Genomic DNA, 21632 nt, shown 5'->3' on the forward strand with positions numbered 1-21632 from the left:
CCCCTGAGAAATAATGGTCAATTCTGGAGATTACACGATAGATAGATGGTGGTACCAATTAAAAATTGCATATGAAATGCATGCACAATAAATGAGGGGTACCAAAATCCAATAGAACACTTTTTGGGTGATTTAGAACACGAAGATGTTGCAGTTCAAGCACAGAACTAGTTACATCTTTATAGAAGTCGAAGAAGATTCCAGTCTTCACTTACAAAATGCTTGTAAATCTTTTTCCCAGGTTAGTTGGCTGATTGTTGTTGGTTTAGAGATTTATTAGGCGCATCGGCAACTATGGTTATAGGGTTTTAGGCGCATCAGCAACTAAATTTACCTAGGCCATATTGCATCTTATCTAATATATCCGCAAACTGCGTGTGTTCCTGTGGTAGATTCTGTTAGGACATCTACTTAATAGCGAGTATGGCCCTCCTTAGAAGAACTCGGTTTCGACTGTTCAACCCTCAGATATCTATAAATATGTTTTAGCCATTCTTGACAGAATAACATTTGCAAAAGTTGAATGCTGGAACCGTTACATGCCCAAATACAAACTGCGCCAGAGTTTCCGTTTCTTACCAAACTTCAGCCGTTTGAAGGCTCATAAATACGTAATAAACAAAATCTTTAGAATGTTTTGCAGAAGATGGATTTTCATACATGAAATATCTCGATGACCCTCTATTTACAACAAAATTTAGATGAGACTTTATAAACTGGAGATTTTTCAGCAAAAAGGGATCTTATACAAATAAGGAGAGAACGCAGATGTGGCCTTCCCTTGTTTAAGATCTTAATGAGAAATGAGTAGCCGGAGTAGGTAATCATGTCGTGTTTTAACTCCTTGGAATATCGATAAATTATAACAAGACGAGCACACCCCTTCAAAGCATTTAGAATCTCTTGCAGCTATTGGCTCTTTTGACCTTTACAGAACTTCCCTCCGTCCCACCCTCTTCTTTCTTCGTAGATAAGTTGTCTTTTCTCGGTGTGTGGTCAAATCCTGCTCCTAACAGGTGGCTCTGTTTGGATAGATATTTGGCAGGTGCCAGCCATCATTAGACACAGTGGGGAATATCTGTCACCAGGTTTAAAAGGTCAAGATCAACCACACGGAGTACATTTAGATCCCTTTGGTTGAATAATCTCACGCTCTCTCTCCGAGTATGGTCATGATGAATACGGTTTCAATTCTGAAGGTGTTTGTGGGGGGGGGGATTAAATCATCGTATTAAATCCAAAAAATAAAGCGAAAACCCAGGTCCTCATTGGCTGCTGAACGAGGGTTACCATAGCAACAGATGCAGAAATAAAACCCCGGTATTTCAGCCAACATTGCAGGTGGGGAGAATTTGTCAGGATAAACGATCTCCAACTCTACCTTGGAACACAGATAGTCCTCTTCGCGTCTTCAATTTGCGAACACGATGAACAGGGCCTCGACAACCACCTTCACTACCTCGCGTGCGACTGCGGGGCCACACCAGCGACCAAAGCTACAATTAGCAAAATGGTGCAGCTACGCGCAATGTGTGAACGGTGGCGTAGCGGCACGAGACTGCGGTCATTACCGTACACTGCACGGCCGGCACGCAAGAGTCCGCTTTCAATATGCGTCGCGCGCTCTGGCGCGTGTCGGTCCCACCTGGATTCAGCGGCGTTGTCGGGGTGACAAATAGCAGGGAGTGGTCGCGCAAGTGGTCGCAAGGAGCGGGCGGAGACGGCCTGGAGGTCCCTGCGGAGGAGCCGACTTAAAGGGGGCGTCCGGAACCTTCTTGGCAGGGCGAGGAGTCTCCTAACGCTCGTGATGAATGGGTGTCCGCGGGGACTGTTTACTCACTAAATTAATTGCTTCGGCCGAGGTGTTTACCGGCCCACGTGGGGAGAAACGTGCCACGAAAGGGCCCTTTCTCGGCTCCTTGTATGTAATCATATCGACCCAACCGACGTAATCGCCGGGGCCACGGCACCGATGCCCGTTCCTGCGGTCTCAGAACGACTGCTATGTGCGAAGACGTCACTCATTACTAATAACTCCCTAATTACTAATCACTCCGTAATTACCAATCAGTCGGTAATTGCGCGCCAGGTAAGGCCTGCACGGCGATGACTTGAACACAAAAGTCATTATTGGGCTTTGACTGCCTCCGAATTGCAACAATCCACCCTTTCATTCGCCCTCCCCTTGCAGAAGGGGCATCACAACAGTGCCGAGTGGTTAGCAGCGCAATTTCTCTGATCCATCTTTGTTCTCTTGCAACGGGCAAAATCTTTGAGTGGTAATTTTAATATTGTTCAATTTGTTAATATTCCAAGAATGAGCCCTTGTATTCCATGGGCTCATTCATTCATTTTTTTTTTTCATTTTTCCTTTATTTCACACACAAAATCTTTTAACATATGTGTGTGTGTAAATGTGTTCTTGAACCTTCATGGCTCCCACGCATAAGCCCAACTCCACCTTGGATGCCTGTGATGGTATAAAATCTCTACCGAGCGAGCCTGGAAATGTATGTTGTGTTTGTTTGTTTGTTATTTGGTTTTTAGGAGCATTAGCAACTAAGGAGAACCAGGTGGCAGTCAGCAATCCCGCTCCCAGGTTGCCCATACAAGGGAGCCAGGGGGAAAAAAACTATTAGTCTATTCTCTGGAGTGCACACAAACACAAACTTCATGTTGAATCCCCCATAGCCTAGAACCAAACTCCAAAAGTCACAGCTCATCTGAATATCTCTTCATTTGCTGTCCCACAATCATTGGACAACGGAGTTCTATAAATATACCATCCAGCAGTTGTCCAACTGTCCACCATGGAAAACAGAATCACCAGACCCTACACAATGAATCAGTTCCAGCACTCCAAAATCCAGAAGTATTCCTGATCACAGCAGAACAACAACTAACCAGAGCAATAGACCCAACACCATGAATCAGGTCCAGCACTCCAGCCGCCAGCCAGAGTTAGAATCCAATAGGTGAAGGTAATGTTCTCCAAAATGTCAGATCCGACACAAGAAATGGGATCCAACAAGATATTCCATGACGAGAATCCAGTCATCAGGTTAGCACCTCAAAGAAAGGCTCTAAAAACAGTTATTCTACCAAAACAGGGATTAGGGACGGTAGATATAATCACCGCCCTCCTCATACTTGGTAAAAAATGCCAGGTTGGAAACTTGTCAACGACGCCTCAAGTTAAAATCAAAAATAAAATAATACTCAGGTGCACGGCACGAGTTCCCTTAAAATTCGTGCAAATTTCACGTTTCTTGGAGTCATGCTCTTAAAGCATGGCCCTCACTGACAAATACACGCCGGCCATTTTATTATATCCAAAAGGTTGATCACAATTGAACGAAACCAAACTAGAAATGTGTGTGAACTATGTACAACACCAGGGCCGGATTTAAACTTGTTGTGACTATAACATGTATGAGGATCTTCTCTCTTACAGTTCACCTGTGACAATATTAAGAGGATTTTATAAGATGGAGCGAGGATCCCTTGTAATGTGAGTTGCTAAATTGTAGCTTCTTTAGCTTACATATAAATCCGGCCCTGTTTTTAGTTTTTAAAGGAAGGTCTGTGGCCGGATTTGTGTGGCAACGTACACTTCTTGTACGATTATGTACAATTGGTGCAATTCTTACGAGATTTCAGACGCCTTTGTCTAATAGTTAAAGACTGCATGCTAATCGCCACCCCTGATGACTGTGAATGCGGCAGCGTCTCCAGACGCCGGCGACAAAATAAGTAGCCCCATAATATTTAGTCCGCATATCTTTGCCTTAAGAAATATTCAAAATCTTCTATCACGCGAGCGGACACTTTTATTTTCCTATAAAATACAACTTCCATTTTTGAGAGGCATTCCATTTGCGGTACTGAACCCACCAGTTGCCATGACGACAATAATCGTCTGCGCATTTCTGCGTACTGTTTCATTTGCCGAATTATTCGTTTGTTGCCGAGTTTTCATTGTTCGCAAATTCCTTATACGCAGAAGACGGCCAACTGCATTCGCCTTCTTCGTCTGCTGCTGCTTTATGCGCAGCAGACGAAGAAGGAGTCTCGTTGATAAGTATTAACGAGGTCTACGAATTAACCGCGTGTTAAAATTATTATTCGAGTGCGGGCTTTTAAAGCGGCCATTCCGTGCACAGTCGTTATCGGAGAACTGATGCGAATTAGCGGCAGTACGGCGAACTGAGAAGCTTCATCCCACACTCGACCTGACGGCCATAAAGGCCCAATAATGCGTAATCCACTGAATTAACTGGAGTAGGCAAGGGTATTACTGGGCCTAAGCCGTTTCATTACCACGCGGGCAATCCGCAAAACACACAGCTAACATTTCCTAGCAGTTGATCGCCGAGTTGCGCGCCCCCGACCTGAAGTCTCTCGTGGGCTGCACGCGCTGCTACATAACAATACGTTGATCGCTCAGTTCTCCGAGCGCGCTGTTTGGCACGAGAAAATTCGCAGCCTCTCCTGGCTTTCAGAGGGACGCGGATTAGAGATTAACGGGCAATCTTGGAATGACTGGGCACACCGTTTATCGGATCGGGTCTCTGTAAGCCGGGCTGGTGGCTGCTCAGCTGCAACAAAAGGGATTGTGAGAGTAGCGGAGGAACAGGCTGACCCATTGTCCTCGGAAAAACCGAATCGAAACCCCTCCCTCTCCCCACCACATCTACGCCGCGAGTGGCAAAAGCATTCATTTTTCACCCTCGCAATGAGGAAAATTTCATCGTCTGGAGGGTCGAATGCTTGGATATATGGTAAAAAAAGAACGCCTTCGTGGAAGGGGAATTTTTTGGTGGTCTGGAGGGGGAGGGAGGGTGGTGTTGGGGAATTGTACAAATATATGTGGGCTCAGATAGTGAGAAACAATTTCCCGCGGTTTGATTTATATTGCGCTATTTTAATGATTTTTAAAAGATTTGGTATTTACCATGTGGATGAAAAATTGTTGGTGTTCTAAGGAATGATTTATTTATTTTATTTTATTTTTACAATTTGTGTCATAAAAGTATTTAGGGGAATTTCAGTTTATTTTGTGTTTTTGCAGTTGTAGATTTGTGTATTACGCCATACTGTTAATGCTCAAATATTGTTTGAGCCAACCAGGAAAGGTTATTGGAATCTACTAACTGATTAAAAAAATTAGAATCTTTATTCACTATCTATTAAGGAAACTTATCTGAATTTCCTTTGATTGGTTGACGTTAAACTTCAACTTCCATCAGCCTAATTTGTCTTGATCTTTCTGTAGTTGCATACCATCGTTGCTGTCACAACAACCCAACCAACCTTTGTATCATCTGCAAACGTAAGCCCATATACTTTCATCAATAGCTTTAATAATTATAGAAAACAACAATGGAACCAGCACTGACCTCTGGAGGAATACCACTAATAACATTAGTCCAAGCAAGAAGAGCAGAGCGCACTGCCAACCACTCTCTGTCTTCTCCTAGTATCTATTAGTAGCGACATATGATGCAAGAAAGTAAGCTTATTAAACATCAGCAAAAAAAAAAAAAAGAAAACTCTAACCACCTGCCCATCCCTCCAATAATTTTTCCACTTTTCATCAAATTTCCAAAACAACCGATGGCAGTTTGTTTTCCAACAATCAACCACCTTCTGTCCAAAGATATATTTCTGCACATCTTATACCTTCTCATTTCTGCGTGTAGTCTGAGCAAGAGGATGGATTCCATCGGAACGTACTCAATCCATTGAAGGCCTTAAATACCTCAGACAGATCACCTCGTAGATGCCTAGTTGCCAGATTACCCCGTAGATATTGTAGACGTGCAATTTGCTGAACTTAAACCTCTCTTGGTAAGAGCACCCCTTTGTTCTACCCCCCTCACCAATCTCGTTGCCGTTCTCTGTACTCGTTCCAGCAGCTCTACATCCTACTTAAAATGAGGCCTCCAGACTTGTATGCAATAATCAAGATGTGGCACGGCCATTGCCTTACAAAGGATTAATCACCTCGTTATCCATATCATGGACTGCACTCCTTTGAACACTTCTTATGTGACTGCACAATTGCCTCCAGATCTTTTTTCATTTTTTACCACCCTGAGTGTAATATTACACAGTTGGTACGTTTCTCTGGGGTTGGATCAGTCATCCCTTTATCCAAAGCAGCAACTTGCCCTTAGTACCACACTTCTCCAGTTTGTACAGCAATCTTTAATATGCAACAGTATCCAAGTAATTGATATCAAGATTACTTTTTGCATCCTGTTCCTTTGTTGCTGCATCATGGTATCCAATAAGCTTGATCAGACAAGATTTCCCTTTAACAAATGATGTGATGGCAGTTAATGCCATTATTTTCTCTGGATCAGTAGTTAAAGTAACTCTGCAATTATTCATGTCAACTTTGGTCCCCTAGTGAATTGGAGATATATTTGTACGTCTTCAGTTCACAAGGACCGTCCCTGAATCCAGGAATGGTCTCATAAACATGGCTAAAGGTTTGCTTACTTCCTTCGCTGCATTGCTTAATATAACTGGATAGATCTCATCCACCCCGGGTGCCTTTCTTACATTTAACTTCAGTTTCTCTTCACTTTCCTCTCAGTTATTACAAAATCATTAAGCTCTCTGTTGGAATTTGAAGAATTCCTACAGAAATCCTCATTTGTGAAAGTAGAAGCAAAATACTGATTCAGTTTGTCAACTACCTCAGCAGAATCATCAAATTCGAACCATCGATATCAAGTGGACCAATCTGATTCAACCCCTTCCTTCTAGAGTTTACTGGTTCTCTTTGCTGGTTTTCTTTCCACCCTTTGCCAGAGATTTATCTACCAGAGATGTATCTAACATAGAGATTTACTTGTATCTACCATAAACTTCTGTGTCACTGGATACTTTATATGCATCCCATGCATTTTCCTTCTCTGCCATGAGTCTCATTAGTTCATCTGACACCCATCTGTGCCTAAACTTTGAACAGCATTTCTTAGTTGGGATAAAAAGCCTAGTAGCTTCCAAGATTACTTCCTTGAATGCCTTACCTTGGGTTAAGGGTAGGCGGGTAAGCATCCATGGAGACTGTTCTGGTCTGAATTGGAGTCCGAGTCCACAACATGGAAAGCGCTCTGGTCCAGTGAGATGTTTTCACCAGGGCCCGTAGGGCTCAACACTTCGGAGGGATGGTATGATGATCTGTTCCTTTCACCTGGTTTCTGGGCCCGTTATTTTATTCTGCCTTTCCAATCCTCAACTAATTCATGCTCCTGGAAAAGCATAGAATTCAACTGAGTAGGCGTGCTAAAAAATAATTTTATGGTGATTACAGTGGTGTTACAATATGGACGAAGTCATGCTGAAATAGGCATGGCCTCACTTTCCAACCTGCCTATGGGACGGGTAGGCAGAATCCTTTTATACAAAATAAATGATTGGTAGAATCGCACAGCAATATAGCCTTAGTCGCTGATGCTCCTGAAACACTGCTAAAACGACAACATTCCTCCACCACTTGGGCTCTATATGCAGTGGCATTGTCCTGCATGAAAATAAAATCTGGGCCAACCTCACCCCTAAAGCGTTGCACATAGGGTTCGAAGATCTGTTCTGGGTTCCGATGGGTAGTTGCAGTACCCATATGAAAAACATGAAGGGGGTGCGGCTGTTGATCGTTATTGCGCCCAACACGAGAACGCCTCCACTGCAAGTGTCCCTTTCTCTGAAGTTAGAGCGATGGTACCACATTCCTCGTTGTCTCCAGATGAAATAACGTCTGGAATGTGTTTGTAGGCTAAAACGGGACTCATCAGAGAACAGATACTCTACCTCATTCAAGGGTCCAAGGCACATGTTCGTGGCACTAATTTCGACGAGCTCTGGGGTGGTTTGGGGTTAATGGGATTCAAACTGCTGGCTTTCTTGCGTAGAGTCCACTTGAATTGAGCCTTCTTAACACAGTCCAATTGGAAATACTTTCATGTGGCGGTAGCAACCTCAAGAATATGTTCCCGTTTCTGAGCAATTTTTATGGGATTTTTTTCACAACGTGGCTGAGTTAGTCGGTGTCAGGAAAGAGCAGCATGATTTTTTCTAAGAGCAGCATGGTCGTGTGATAAATCCCAGTCCATCTGTGATGACAAAAATTTAGATTAGTTCAATCAACTATATAATCTTTTCCAGATATAAGTTGGTTGTTATTTTATTGGATAAAAGCTTAACGATTTTGTGATCAGAGATGAATCCTTAAACACTTATGTTTCCAATTCAGTGATGGTGAATTATCTACGATGAAGAAATCCTTGAGTTGATCATCACAGAAAGAGGGATCATAAAGACCTAAACATCATTGCTGACCAGGTACACCCTTTCATGGCAACGGTCTTCCCCTCTGGCGGTGCCACCATTCAGCAGGATAATGCGCCATGCCAAACTGGATTGTTCGAGACTGGTTCGCGGAACATGAGGAAGACTTCCAGGTTCCCCAGACATCAGTCCCATCATGCATCTGTGGTTTGTGTTGAAACAGCAACTCCGATCTCAACCACAGACCTTACAGGAGTTAAAGGATCTGCTGGTTACGTGTTGGTACCAGATACCACAAGACACATTTAGAAATCTTGTAGATCCATGCCTCACCGAGTACGAGCTATTTTGGTGCACGTGGAGGACCACCTACCTAATATGATTAGGTAGGTGGTCACAGGTGGTCATAATGTTTTGGCTCTTCGGTGTAGTCTTTGCAGAGTTTATTGTTGGATGCCTCGAGTGGCTCTACGTTAATGTGTGGAACTATAAACGAACACTGCTTGGGTAGTCTCCCAATTAGACAGAGGGAAGGAACGAAGTGGAGTGGTTCTAACCAGAAAGGTGCTTTAGGAGCAAGAAGATGCAGGTGTCAACAGAGATAGATATAAGTTGATAAAGAGGAATTAGACAAAATTAATTCCGATGAAGAGAAAATCTTGGCAGGATTTCTTTGGGAAAGAGAGGATCCGCAATCCGTGGAGCCTGACACGTAAGCTGCTTGGTTATGCATTCTTGGTTATTCTAGGATGCATATATGCATCCATATATAGTGTCAGAATGGTTATGCATTCTGTGGTAAGAGGTAATAGTGAGACATCTGGAAGGTCCGAGACCATGGAAATGTTGTTGCAGTCCTTGTTTCCTGAGGACTGGAAGACGTTAGAAAATTAGTGAAGTATTAATGAAGTAGCAGAACCTAGTTTAAGGTCCAGGATCTTTCGCAACGCTGAAGGAGGCTTTAACGTTGGTCTATTAAGAGCTCTGATAAACCTATTGTTGATCAAGGGACTTATATGCTCATCACTTTGTTGCCAGTGCTCGGATATTGTATGAGAGATCGTGGATCCAACCCGTGGATGCGCAATATAGTACGAAGTCTTGCTTTGTGGAGAACTGGAATAAGCACATTATGAGGAGTTGTACTCTCTGTATTAGGATCAGAGGAATGATTTCTTTGAACAAATTGGACACTACCTGGAGGGTCCGAGGCTTTTAGTTAAAGAGAAAAAAATTTGTTCTCTCTTTCTTGTGGATGAACTTCAGCTCAGATAACTGTATAGCATTAGAGTATGTTTTTATATGATGGTGACGATGATGTTGTCATAGGCAAACCTATTAAGGTCAGCATCCAATGACTGGGCACATGAGAGCATTTGAAATGGCAGAAACCTGCTGTTGAAATGTGAGCACAAGGTTGTGGTCATGTGGGAAGGCTAAGGAACCTCCACGAGCACAAGTCCCAGAATGATGGTGCAGAAATCTGCAAGTAATTATACCAACTGCTACCACCAGAGATTATTACAGTGAGTTGAACGCTCTCGTTATTTATATTTATAAATGTTCTTTATTTTTCTGTTGTTGAATTCCACCCTGCTGAAGTCATGGGTGGACACAAACCACAACTCTGCAATTTCCAGAAATTTCCTCATTGTAGGGTGTTTAAAGCGGTGAGATAGCAGAGCACAAAGAGGACACAAAGTTTGCATAGATAATTTTTTATGAGCCTTATATAAACAAAAAAATATAAAAACCCTTCAATCCACGCGTCCTCGCCCCTTCCTACTTTCCCTTTTAGTTTCTCTTCTCCATCTTTAACTCAGATCTCTCACACTTCTCTATGTCCTCACCTCCTCTCTCCACCTCACTATTTTTTAGAGGTGTGGACCTCTAATAACTATACGCTCCCTAACTTTCTTCCTCCTCTATCTTCCTCCCACAGGACTCTCAATCAACACTTCTTAAGGCATACCTTTCTGTAGAGTTTGTCCTCACAGAACTTATCAGGGTTGATGCCCAATTTATTGTAGATTTGGAGGTAGTTGGCCGGAAACATGTCCCTAAGGGAATCAATGCTTGTAAGCGTAAACCGCAGAGGGAGGCAGGAGTCGGGACGTTCTCCTCTCTTCTTCTTTGGACCAGAGATTAAGGGAGATATAAATGGAGCATCAATTCAGCCTGTGATAAGCCGTGCTAGCATGGGTGCATTTCTTGGTGTGAGAAGTCTCCAGGGAGTGGTCCCTAGATTAGTTTGGAGGATGGATCTAGAGATAGTAAAAGGGTGACCCACCACCCTGTTTATCCATCTGAGCAACCAATCAGACAGAGGTACTTTTTTAGGTGGGAGGCAGGAGCAGATGACTAAATTTCAGATGCGTAGAGAAGGATAGGGTAATGCGCCTCAGGATGTACCAACAAAGCAACGCTGGCTGTTGCACACCAACGAGCTCCTGATGCACTACCCAAAGGACCATGTACGTCTGTCTCATCCTGACAAAGTGAGGCTGGAAGGTGAGTCCTAGGTCTGTGTGGGAAATTACCCTTTTCACCCTTTCCCCGCTAACGAAGATTTGAACATCATTTTTAACTATTTTTTTGGTTATCGGTAGTTGAGCAGATTTGGAAGGGTTCAGATGCAACCTAATTATGGCTAGATAGTTTTCCAGTTTCATTATCTGTGTAGATGAGAGAGAGAGAGGCCTGTTGGTTAATATCAAAGATCTGATGAGGATGATTTGAACTCACATAGAACTTCAGATCGTCAGCATAAGAAACAAAGTTAGAATTACATGCTAGAAAGGTTCCAAAACTGCTGCGAAGAGGATAGTTGAAAGCAAACTCCCCTGCAGCAAAACAGATGGAATACCACCCCCAAAGGCACCATCAATAAAAAATTCTTACCTCAAATAGCCCAGATCTACCCTAAAGCTCCAGCATGGTACAGCCCAGGTTTATACACCACTTTCTTGATTACAGGCCATGGATCCATAAATCACAAACTGGCCACCATGAACATTGTGGATGACCCTCGCTGTCTTTATGGTGAAAACGAAGGCTGGGATCACCTATTCTATGTTTGCCCGCTCTTGACAATCAGGTCTCTTGAATTGTTTCATCCGTGTCTCTCTTGATACGTGTCTGTCTTTCCACCTTCTCGAGGGCCCTCTTCTTCCACTTTCTGCTTAGGTACGATTTTATTTACTTGGTCTCTTTCCAGGAAGCTCAGGCGACCTGGAGGAGACTAGGCAGAGATTTATGGGCATCCTGGCTACCTCCTAATGGTGTGTGCGGGAAATGTGAGGTCCCACCAGGGGCCCTGCGGCCGAAATCCAGGACACCCAACAGAAATTACTAGAGGCGCTTTTCTCTGAACGCTATGCACACTATGCACAGACCCCAGTAGTGCTTAAGTATGGTAAACAGGGCTGGAAAGTATATTCTATCGTACGCCAATTTAATGTCCAGGAAGATAAGGTCGATCTGGGATTTGCTGTTGAGGGCTTGTTGGATTCTGAAGAGACTATCTAGAAGATTGGTGGTTGTTGATCTGTTGTGCAAAACGGTATGAAGGTACTCGGGCCTGTAACCAAAGCAGTGCTGGGCAATTGCTGGATGAATCGCTTTTTCAAATATTTTAAGCAAAGAGCAAGAGATTCCTAATCTTTGGAATAGGCTTGACATGATATGATCTCCAAATTGATGGAACGATTCCAGATTGTAAGATTCGTCTGATTTATTTATTTATTTATTAAATAAATAACAATTATTGGTTCAGTAAACTGAATCACTCGTTTATCTGCAGTCAGTTAGAAGCAGAATGTGTTGGTGATAGTAGCGTTTTTATCATTTGTAGCCAAAATGAAATTCGTATGCTTCTGTAACAGGGCCGGCTCTCTGCGAGATTTAATTGCGTGATTACTGCACCCATAACAGGTGTATTAACAGCACTCACATGATATTTTAAAAGCTCATTCAACTGAAATTCGCACCTAACTGACTCCGTTATGCTGACTCCACTACTTTTCAAGCAGCATTCGAGCTAATACGAACAGGTGGATGAACTAAGAAAGTGAAAAGGACTGCACATTCGATATCAGAGTCAAAAAGTACACTAATAAAAAAAAATAATAATAATAAAACCGGAAGTCTCTCTCTCTTCTTTATACTCAAAGTTTAATTAACTTTTTTTCTGATTGCCCATTAAAAAAAAAAAAAAAAAAAAGGGAGCAGCGATTGGATGGTTTAATACCGCTGGGAATTCGCAATTATCAAAACTTAAAAATGTCAACGGGTCAAAGAAGCCGCGAAAAAAGGGATGGATGAAGTTGGAGTGGATTAAAATATTCGCTGTCGGAAACGGAAGTGATTTCCGGAACTACCATAATTTGAAGAGAGAGAGAGAAGATGCGATTCACTGATGGAGCCGCTTTATCCACTAAGAGCCAGAGGAAAGATTTAAGAAGGAATGTGTGCAAAGAATTAACCATTAGACATCCTGTCGGGGGGGTACTTGATACTGCACGAGCCGAAGTTCGGTGGAAATTTGGCCTAATTCCGTGGCTAATAACACGCTGGTGATCTCATCCATTGTGCCGGCCCTATCTCAGGTTACGGCTTGGACGTCATCGTAAACCCACTTAGGAGGTAGTCTTTATTTGTGACCAGCGCGCAATATTTCCCTCACTGGTCACGCGGTATGCCCTCCCTCCCTCCCCCCTCCCCATCCCTTTCACACACCAACCAGTTTCCAAATACCGCGTGGTCCGAAGCCGTTCACTTCGCCAGCATTCGTGACTTACAGATATTAGGCTTAGCGGCTTTGGCACGACAGACACGCCAGCGACGCACTATTAGCCTCGCGGCGCGGGCCACGGGCGGACATGAAAGGAGGCGATAATTAAATTACTGGGCCATTAGTAAGTCACCACATAAATGGAATATTTGGGCTGTCCAACGGCGATTTTCGCAGAACAGAACGCGCTCACCAGCCCGACACCCTGGTATGTCGGTCGCTATAGTGACTGGAGCGGGTTCTCCGGTTCTAATCGCAGCAGACGCCCGTAATGGGGTTCTACTCGGAGAAAGGGGGAGTGGTTGGAGGGTGGCAGGGAGGGTGGGGGGGAGCTCTATTGGTGGCGGTCGTTAGATATGATGGAACGGCGATGCTGCGTTCGCGATATTGGATGCGGGAAGCATGCGGCAGTACGCTTTTAAAAACTCACAGTTTCTCGCTATTTACCTTGTGTGTAAACCTCTGTTCCCTTAACAGAGCATCCTCCCCCTTCACTTCTCCTCACCCTCTTTTGTTCCTAGTGTTTGGGTCTTCGAGCTCTACCCTAGATTTAGTAGACGGAATCTGCGTGAAAGAAAGATGATGGAGGCATGTTGATGATAATCAGAGACGCTCACTATAGGGGGAGGGGGGGATAAAGGCTGTTTGTGCGAGTGTGTGCGCTCGCATTCTACGCGAAACCTTAAAAAAAAAACAATTTAAAATGCACTGATATGTTTTTTTTTTTTTTTTTTTTTTTTCCAGAAAAGGTTGAAGATAAATACACTTGGCAGCTAAAGTAATTTGTTTCAGTAGTCCTTATTCAACAGACTTCCTTTTTAGCTTCTAGAATATCTATGATATTAGCATCGTCTTACTATCCAATCACTGACACCTATTCCGGCGTCATCTCCATCAATTGAGGCTGATCCTTTTCTAACTGCTCGCGATTTCTGTAAGATTTCAATAATCTGACAGTTGAAGCCTATTTCTACTCCATTTCATCAAACAGTTGCACTTCCCTCCTCCTCGATCTGTCTCTTCCATCTATTATTTCCCCTTGTTTAACCCAGCATATGATGTCCTCTTTGCGATTCAAAAAATTCATACGTGATGTGACAAGTATAGTCGTGTTTAGACTCTTCGACAATGGGCATCAAATTTGGCCCTACTGGAGAAGAGAAGGTATTCAGAGATAGCCACAGAGAGAAACTATTGAGGGCGTATTGAAGCTGTTGAGAACCGGTTACCTCCTTCACTGCTGAGTAGATCTTAAGATCATCTGCATAGAGAGCAACTTGAACATTGGAGGTGTAGATGAAAGAAGGAAGATCGTTTATGAAAACAATTAAAAGTAGAAGACCTAGGGGGAAACCTTCAGGTCCTTGTTCATGATTGATGATAACGCTCAAGGAATGGTTGAAGTTGCTCATGAGGGATTTTATCAAATGCCTTAGAGATATCTGTGTGAACAGCTTGAAGATGGTTATGAGCTTCAGAGGTAAATTGCCAGAAAGGAAGTAAATTTGTGACCAGTGACTTTCCAATGCAGAAACCATGCTGATTCTGATCAATGAAAGGTCTCAAGACACCATGGGAGACAAGTTGAAGTATGATGGATTTTAGACAAGTGAACAGTCTTTTTCCAAAATAAGCCAGGAATATTATCTGTACCTCTGGTGTAGTCATTTTTCATGCGTTTTAATGCTGACTTTAAATCTTCATCTGTGATAAAGAGGTTGATGAGGATATCATCTTTAACAGGTGTGAAGTCAGGAAATGAGGCAGGTCTCAATGTACCATTGGTTTTAATTCTGGAAATATGTTTGGAAAACTCTTGAGCAATACTGAATTCGTCCGAAAAGAGAATTCCTCCGAGTTGTGGACTTGTAACTTACTGCTGGTATTCTTGTGCTTCTTGGAGTTCCACAATGGTTTCATATCTCTGTGAGTAAGAAGACCATCCTGAACTGACTCTGTATTGTAAGATTTTAATATGAGGGTTTTAACTTCTTTGATGAGTTTACTGAAATTAAAATTAAATCTTTAGATTTAATCGTATATTACTGAGTGGACACAATTGATCAGGTTATTGATGAGCACATAATGCAATCATATTAAGTGGTATCTGCTTCTATGTTATTACTTTCTGTGACTTCTGTAAGCGTTTTGTATAACAACCACCGATGATTTCTGTTCTCCCGAATCTGATGTATTTGTAGCTTGTTTGCGACGCCAACCACGGGGATGTGGGTGGGTGGCAATGGAAAATAAACTCCCCGAGCAGAGATAACACTCCGCTGTGGACACAGAGTCAAACAAGCAAGATAGACCCAAGGAAATCCTCTTCCACCATTTTCAAGTACCGCATTTAAACACATTTGAGACGAGTGAGCAAACAAACTCTCCCACAATGAAGGAAGTCAGTGGTGTGTCAACAGTTGCTTTTTGTGCGTTTGGAAGGTCGGGTCGACCTCACAAGGTCAACACTTTCTTTGGTTACTTCCAACGTAGACTAATGGACTGCCCTAGCTTGTTTCCTTCAGGGTCCTTCACACCATTGCGAGAGTACGCTGAATTTTTCGAGGGAGGGGGATCTGCTGACTCCCACCTCGCGTGCGCCAATGCATTTTTCAGTAGAATAAACGAAGATTAACGTGGCCTAATAGGTTAAAGTAACAAACGCAAATTATGCTTGTCAACTGATCGATCCGTCCCATCCCTGGCGATTCAGAAAGCGCTGAAATTTCCAAGATAAACACACATTCATATCCATTTGGATTCCACACTAATTTAATCCAATTTTCCACCAGTTTGTGTCTGCAAAACACCGGCGTGCCAACCCGGTGACAGATTTAATTGGTTGTCTTGGTGATTAGATGTGCTAGCGCCTACCTAGGCATTATCATTAATAATGTTTCAACTGTGTGTACAGGGAAAGGTCGCCCCAGTAAGTATTTTATCGATTTTACAATGCCAGAATTACAGCTTGGTTATGAACGCTTGTAAAGCGTGTCCTATCTTTCCTCACTTAACGGATAATTATTTGATTTCAGGCATTGCCGCAACCGACTACAGCGCCAAAAACGGGTTGACAGAAGATGGCAGTGCAATGAGTAAGAAGAAAAAGAAGAAAAGGAGACACAGGTAGGAATTAATATTTCTAAATTTTAACTCGTCCATTCTTTGTTTATTGGAGGGTGAGGGGCTGCTCAGCACCAGAATGTGCTTCATCGACAACCATACAGATACTTTTCCAGTTACTGTCAGTCAGTAGAGATCAAAAAACAGAAGGAAGCTACTGGTGCATCAGCCAAAAAAAGTCAGTGTACAACCTACACTCAGTGGTCATTGAATTATGGCCACCCCATCCGTAATGAACTGTACCGCATAGCTCGCAGTATAAAAAGCTGAACAGCTTCGAGAGCAGTGGACCACAGCCCTCTTTGGTTAAGGTGTAGAATTCGAATGGGTCAAACCACCTCTCGTCGAAAGAACTGTGAAGGATTACGCAAGCGAAATACAGCACGTTGTATCCATGGACACATTGTGTTTGGTGCCCACTGTTCAAGCAGGTGCTTAATATGGGGTATGTTTTCAAGAAGTGTGACCCCTGGTGTGTGTGTGTGGACTGGTGAGGTTTACCAGTAGTTCTTAGAGGACCATGTGCACTCTGCCATATTGCATTTTTTCCCGGAGAGAAACCATGTCTTCCAAGACGATAATACGCCATGGCAACTGTGTGCAGGTGGGAGTAGGAACACAGTGATATCTTGATCCCTACGGTCATCTTCAGACATCTAGTGGAGTCAATGCATAGGCAAATAGTGGACCAGCACCGTATTAGGTAGGCAGCCATAATTCGATGGTCACTCAGTGTATATCCGTTTTCATCATACATCTCTCACCCCTACATGGTACTGCTCCTTAAATCCTCCACATGATGTACCAGTAGTCGGAAGGTAGTTTGTCACTCTGATCGACAATAGGCTGACTCAAACTTCCTGAGGTGCAATCCAACAGTTTCCTTCCGTAATTTATATTTTTGCCTTCACATTTTGTATCCTATTTCAAAATGAAAATTCCATCATCTCCTCATGGATGGATCGCTACTTGCTGTTCTGACTAGATGAGCACCTTCAAAGCAGCGACCCAGTTCAACTCTGTTTTTTGGGCAGTCTCTCCTCACATGCAACCAATTCAATTCATCTCGAGGTTCTCTATAGGATTGAGGTCAGATTTTGCGCTGGCCAGTCCAACTATTCGAGTAACTTTCTCAAAGAAATCCTTCATAAATTGAGCAGTATGACATGGGGCGTTGTCCTGGTGATAGAGGTATGGGCCTTTCCCAGAGAACACACGCAATTTATGGATATTATATACATAGAGGAGCTGTTTGGATGCTACTTGAGTTGCTTGTAACACTGTTTTGAATCATGTTGGTGATGTTTCATATCTTATAAGATCAGTTGAATTTAATGTTAATGTCAGGTCATATAGAGCTGTGGTTGCCTTGGAATTGGCATATTAAAATCTCCACGAAGTACTGTAGGGAGAGTTGTGGTGAGGTTGATTACTAATCAGGATTGAAGTTCAAGTCTAGAAGCATCTGTGGCATAGGTGGGATGCTTGGTTTTAAGAGCTCTTACGTCAACTGCCAATTTGTACACATTCAAATATCCTGCCACCTGCTTTGAACTGTTGTAATTTAGCTCCAGAAAAGAGGGTCGGTTGTTTGGGACTTCAAAATCACAAATAAATTTCCTCAAATCGTCAAAGCTTCTTCTCAACACATCCCGGCTTTCCTGTATACCTTCATTTTGTTCTCGTAGCCTCTTGTTTTTCAATGTTAACTCAACGAGGATATGGGATGGGGACGACTTCTCGTTAACCATAGCCTCACCACACTTAACCACACCAATTTGATTGGTTACTACGATGTGGTCACAAAAGAACTGGATGCAAAAAAAAAAATTGAATTTTACCTTTGACAAATTCAAATATACATATGGTTGGTAGTGGAAATTGAAAAAGACCTTGGGATAATTGTGCAAGCATATACAAGGTCTCAGACATGCTGGCTGGACAGCTTATTGAGTTTTTTCAATAATATACAATAAATTTACTAGCTGGGATAAAGAGGTGATTATCCCATGTTTAAGGCAATGTTTAGGCCGAATCTTGAGTATTGAATGTAGGTGTGGAAACTTCATTTTTGGAAGGTCGTGGATCAGTTGGGACGGTGCAGAGAAAAACAACGACGTTAGGAGAACAAAAGGTGCGCTTTCCAGGAAAGGCTTCAGTTCTGCAAGTCGCAGCATCTGGAAAGTAGACACCTGCGAGAAGATCTGATTGTGGTGTTTAAGGTTTTCAAAATATTGAGTAAACTCAATGCTGATGGCATCCTTCTTGCTCAGGCTATAAACACGAGGGGGCACACTTTAATTTGTGGAAGAATGATTGGAGGATAGATATGCGGAAATTTGCTTTTCAGCCAATGGATTGTTGGAACAGACTTCCATCTGCTGTTGTGATTATGAAAGTGGAGAGTTTCAATAAATTTAAGGATGAACTGGTCAAATTATTGGAGGAGGTAATGTTTTTCCTTTTCATCGATGCTATATAAATTTGCTTATACTGTTAATAATAATAACTGGCGAACCTCAAGAACAGATAACATCCACAACTACTGATACAAGAAGTCCAGCTGCACACACACACAGGCACATATCAGAGCAGTTCACCGAGATAAGAATGCACCCTGACACAATCCCAAAGTCTCTGACTCAAGGAATCACCTACCTAAAAGCTAAGGACAAAGACACCACAAACCCTGCAAAGTACAGACCAATCGTCTGTTTTCCAACAATGTAGAAGATCCTAACCAACTGCATAACTAAGAAGATATCAGACCACTTAGAGAGTCAGAACATCGAGAAGCAAAAGGGATGCAAACAGATGAGCAAAGGATGCAAGGAGCAATTGACCATTGATGCTGCAGTAATCGAGCAAGCCTACATCGACTACCGCAAGGCCTTCAACTCCGTGACCCATAGGTGGCTGATAGAAACACTGAAGATCTAAAATGTCATCCCGACACACTTCCTAGAAGCAACCGTGGCAAATTGGAGGACCATCAAGTTCGAGAACGTCATGACCAGACCGATACCCATCAGAAAAGGAATCTTCTAGGGAGATGCCCTGAGTCAACTATGGTTCTGTCTAGCACACAACCCACTAGCCACCATGCGAAATAACAGCAAGTACGGATATACCCTAAAAGAAGGGAGTAAGAACCTGTGCACCCGCTCTCACTTGATGTACATGGATGACATCAAACTCTATGCCGCAACGAGAATAAACTCCAAGAGCTACTACGGATCACCTAAGAGTTCAGCACTGACATCAGGATGCAATTTGGCCTTCATGAATGCAAGATTCATGGATAATGGACGAATGTCCCTTTTTAAGAAGCATTAATATTGGTATTAGCCATTAATACCAATACTTCATTAGTACAAAAAAGCCACAGGCTTTTACTGCACCAGGAGAAGAAAGAGAAAAAGCAAATAATAAAATACAAAGCAAATTATGTTTCCCTTCCTCAACTTGATAACAATCCAGTTAACGTATGAATTTTTTCAGTGACAGCCTGAACTACCTGCGAATGCAACTTGTTACAGCTATCAACGACTCGCAGGCTAAAAGAAAACCTCCTACAATCTAATCTAAACTTCATCCCTTGTAAATTTAATTTATGACCCCTAGTTCTGGAATTCTCTATACCAGTGAGAATTCCACCTTCATTCATTTTACTAATCCCTCTCAGAGCCTTATAAACCTCAATCAGGTCACCTCTGAGGTGACTATTTGCCAAACTCTGTAGCCCACATAAACGGAGTCTTTCCTCTTAAGGTTGTCCTTCACCATGCGAATTGCCCGTCTTTGCCCCCTTTAAAGAAGCTCAATATCTTTTTTCAGATGAGGTCTCCATACTTGGACTCAGTATTTCAAATGCGATCTTTCAATTACCTTAAACACTGGGATTATGACTTCCCTATATCTGCAGGATAATGGTCATCGATAGAACACCGTGGGATTTCCAGTTTACACTGCTCAAAACACTTCTATCACAAAGTATTCATAACTCCCAGTTCCATTTCTTCCTCTACTGTTTTTAATTCAACCCTAGTGTATAAGTTTTGGAGTTGCTATTTGCCACGTGTAAGACCTTATATTTTGTGCATTAAAACATAGCTACCATTTCTCTGACCATTTTTGAAGCCTGTTCAAGTCATCCTGAAGGAACGATGTTTGGCACTGATCATTTACTACTTTCCCAATCTTTACACTCTCTGCGATCAGTCTGCACGTCACATTTCAACCGCACCAAAGATCCCTAGGTCTAATGGGCGATTGAAATTAAAATTGAAATGCAAAATTGAACCACAAAATATAAAATTGACTGTTCCAAGAAGAAGAACCATAAATGTCATGTATTGCCACATACAACACTTGAATGAAAATTAAACAGTACCAGAGGGACAGTGCCACCTCAAGTGAAGTTAATATTAGCAAGTATACCGATTTTTCATCAAAATATCCTCCACGAGATTTTATCGCTTACACAGACGTGGAATTCTGGCGATTAATTTTATGAGTGTCTTGACTAACATTATTCCAAGCGATCTGCAAGGTTCCCCATAAATTTTGTGAAGATGGGCAAACTTCACGGACTTGGCGGTCTAAATGATCCCATAAATGCAATACCTTCTCCTGCTGTTTAACGGCTGAAAGGACCCTGCACAGCTTGTTATTATTTTAAAATATAAAATTTCTTCCACAAGGTCGAAGTGCAAAGGATATTGTATTATGTTCAACAATGTTTTTATGGCCTTCTTTTCTTAAAATTCCTTCAATTCTGACAATGTCACCCACTCCAGAAATACCCCAGCTCATAATGGAACACCACCCTGCTTTAATGTAGGCACTAAACAACGGGCACCATATTTTCTTCAGATGATCGTCTCACATAAACTCCATACTTGGATCCAATTTGCATTCATCCGTCCTCCACGTTTGTCCACTCTTCAATTATCCAATGTTGATAGCTCTGAGTCCTAGCCAACCGTTTTGTTCACCTGCTCCTGGACATGCAGGGGTTCCTCGCACCTTTGCAAATATTCACACCCTTCTGTCACAATGCCGTCCCGGGGTTTAATAATAATAAATGAGAGGAAATAACTTTACCAATCAATTTTCATAGAATACCTTTGGTCTGTAAAAAAACAAGTTCTACGTGGAACACTTTCTACCAATTTAAGACACATCTATGGACGAGAGCTTACACGTTTTGTCTCATAATTCTATTGGGTTCAGATTGGTGTGAGACAGCCCACCAACTCACATCACTCTGTGCAGATCAAGCAATTACACGTTGCAATTCATCTTCAACAGGAAGAGTTGTGAGTACACATAATGTTCTAAGAATTGATCGAATTCATTTTTCCACCATAGCAACCGTGATTTGTGACTGAACTGTTCGCGACCAAGACACCCA

The 21632-nt window shown here is 42.5% G+C and overlaps 1 protein-coding gene across 1 annotated transcript in view; it reads left to right on the top strand.

The window, feature by feature from the left end:
* The window catches only part of LOC150085090 (visual system homeobox 2-like), a 144532-nt gene that overhangs the window by 96265 nt on the left and 26635 nt on the right, over positions 1-21632 (top strand). Inside the window, exon 2 of the mRNA XM_090376461.1 lies at positions 16129-16219. Coding sequence (XP_090232587.1) covers positions 16129-16219 — 91 coding nt within the window. The remainder of the gene's footprint in view (positions 1-16128; positions 16220-21632) is intronic.

Source organism: Mastigoproctus giganteus, chromosome 6 (genome assembly GCF_048544385.1).
Source record: "Mastigoproctus giganteus isolate SK-2022 chromosome 6, ASM4854438v1, whole genome shotgun sequence".
Lineage (NCBI taxonomy): Eukaryota > Metazoa > Arthropoda > Arachnida > Uropygi > Thelyphonidae > Mastigoproctus > Mastigoproctus giganteus.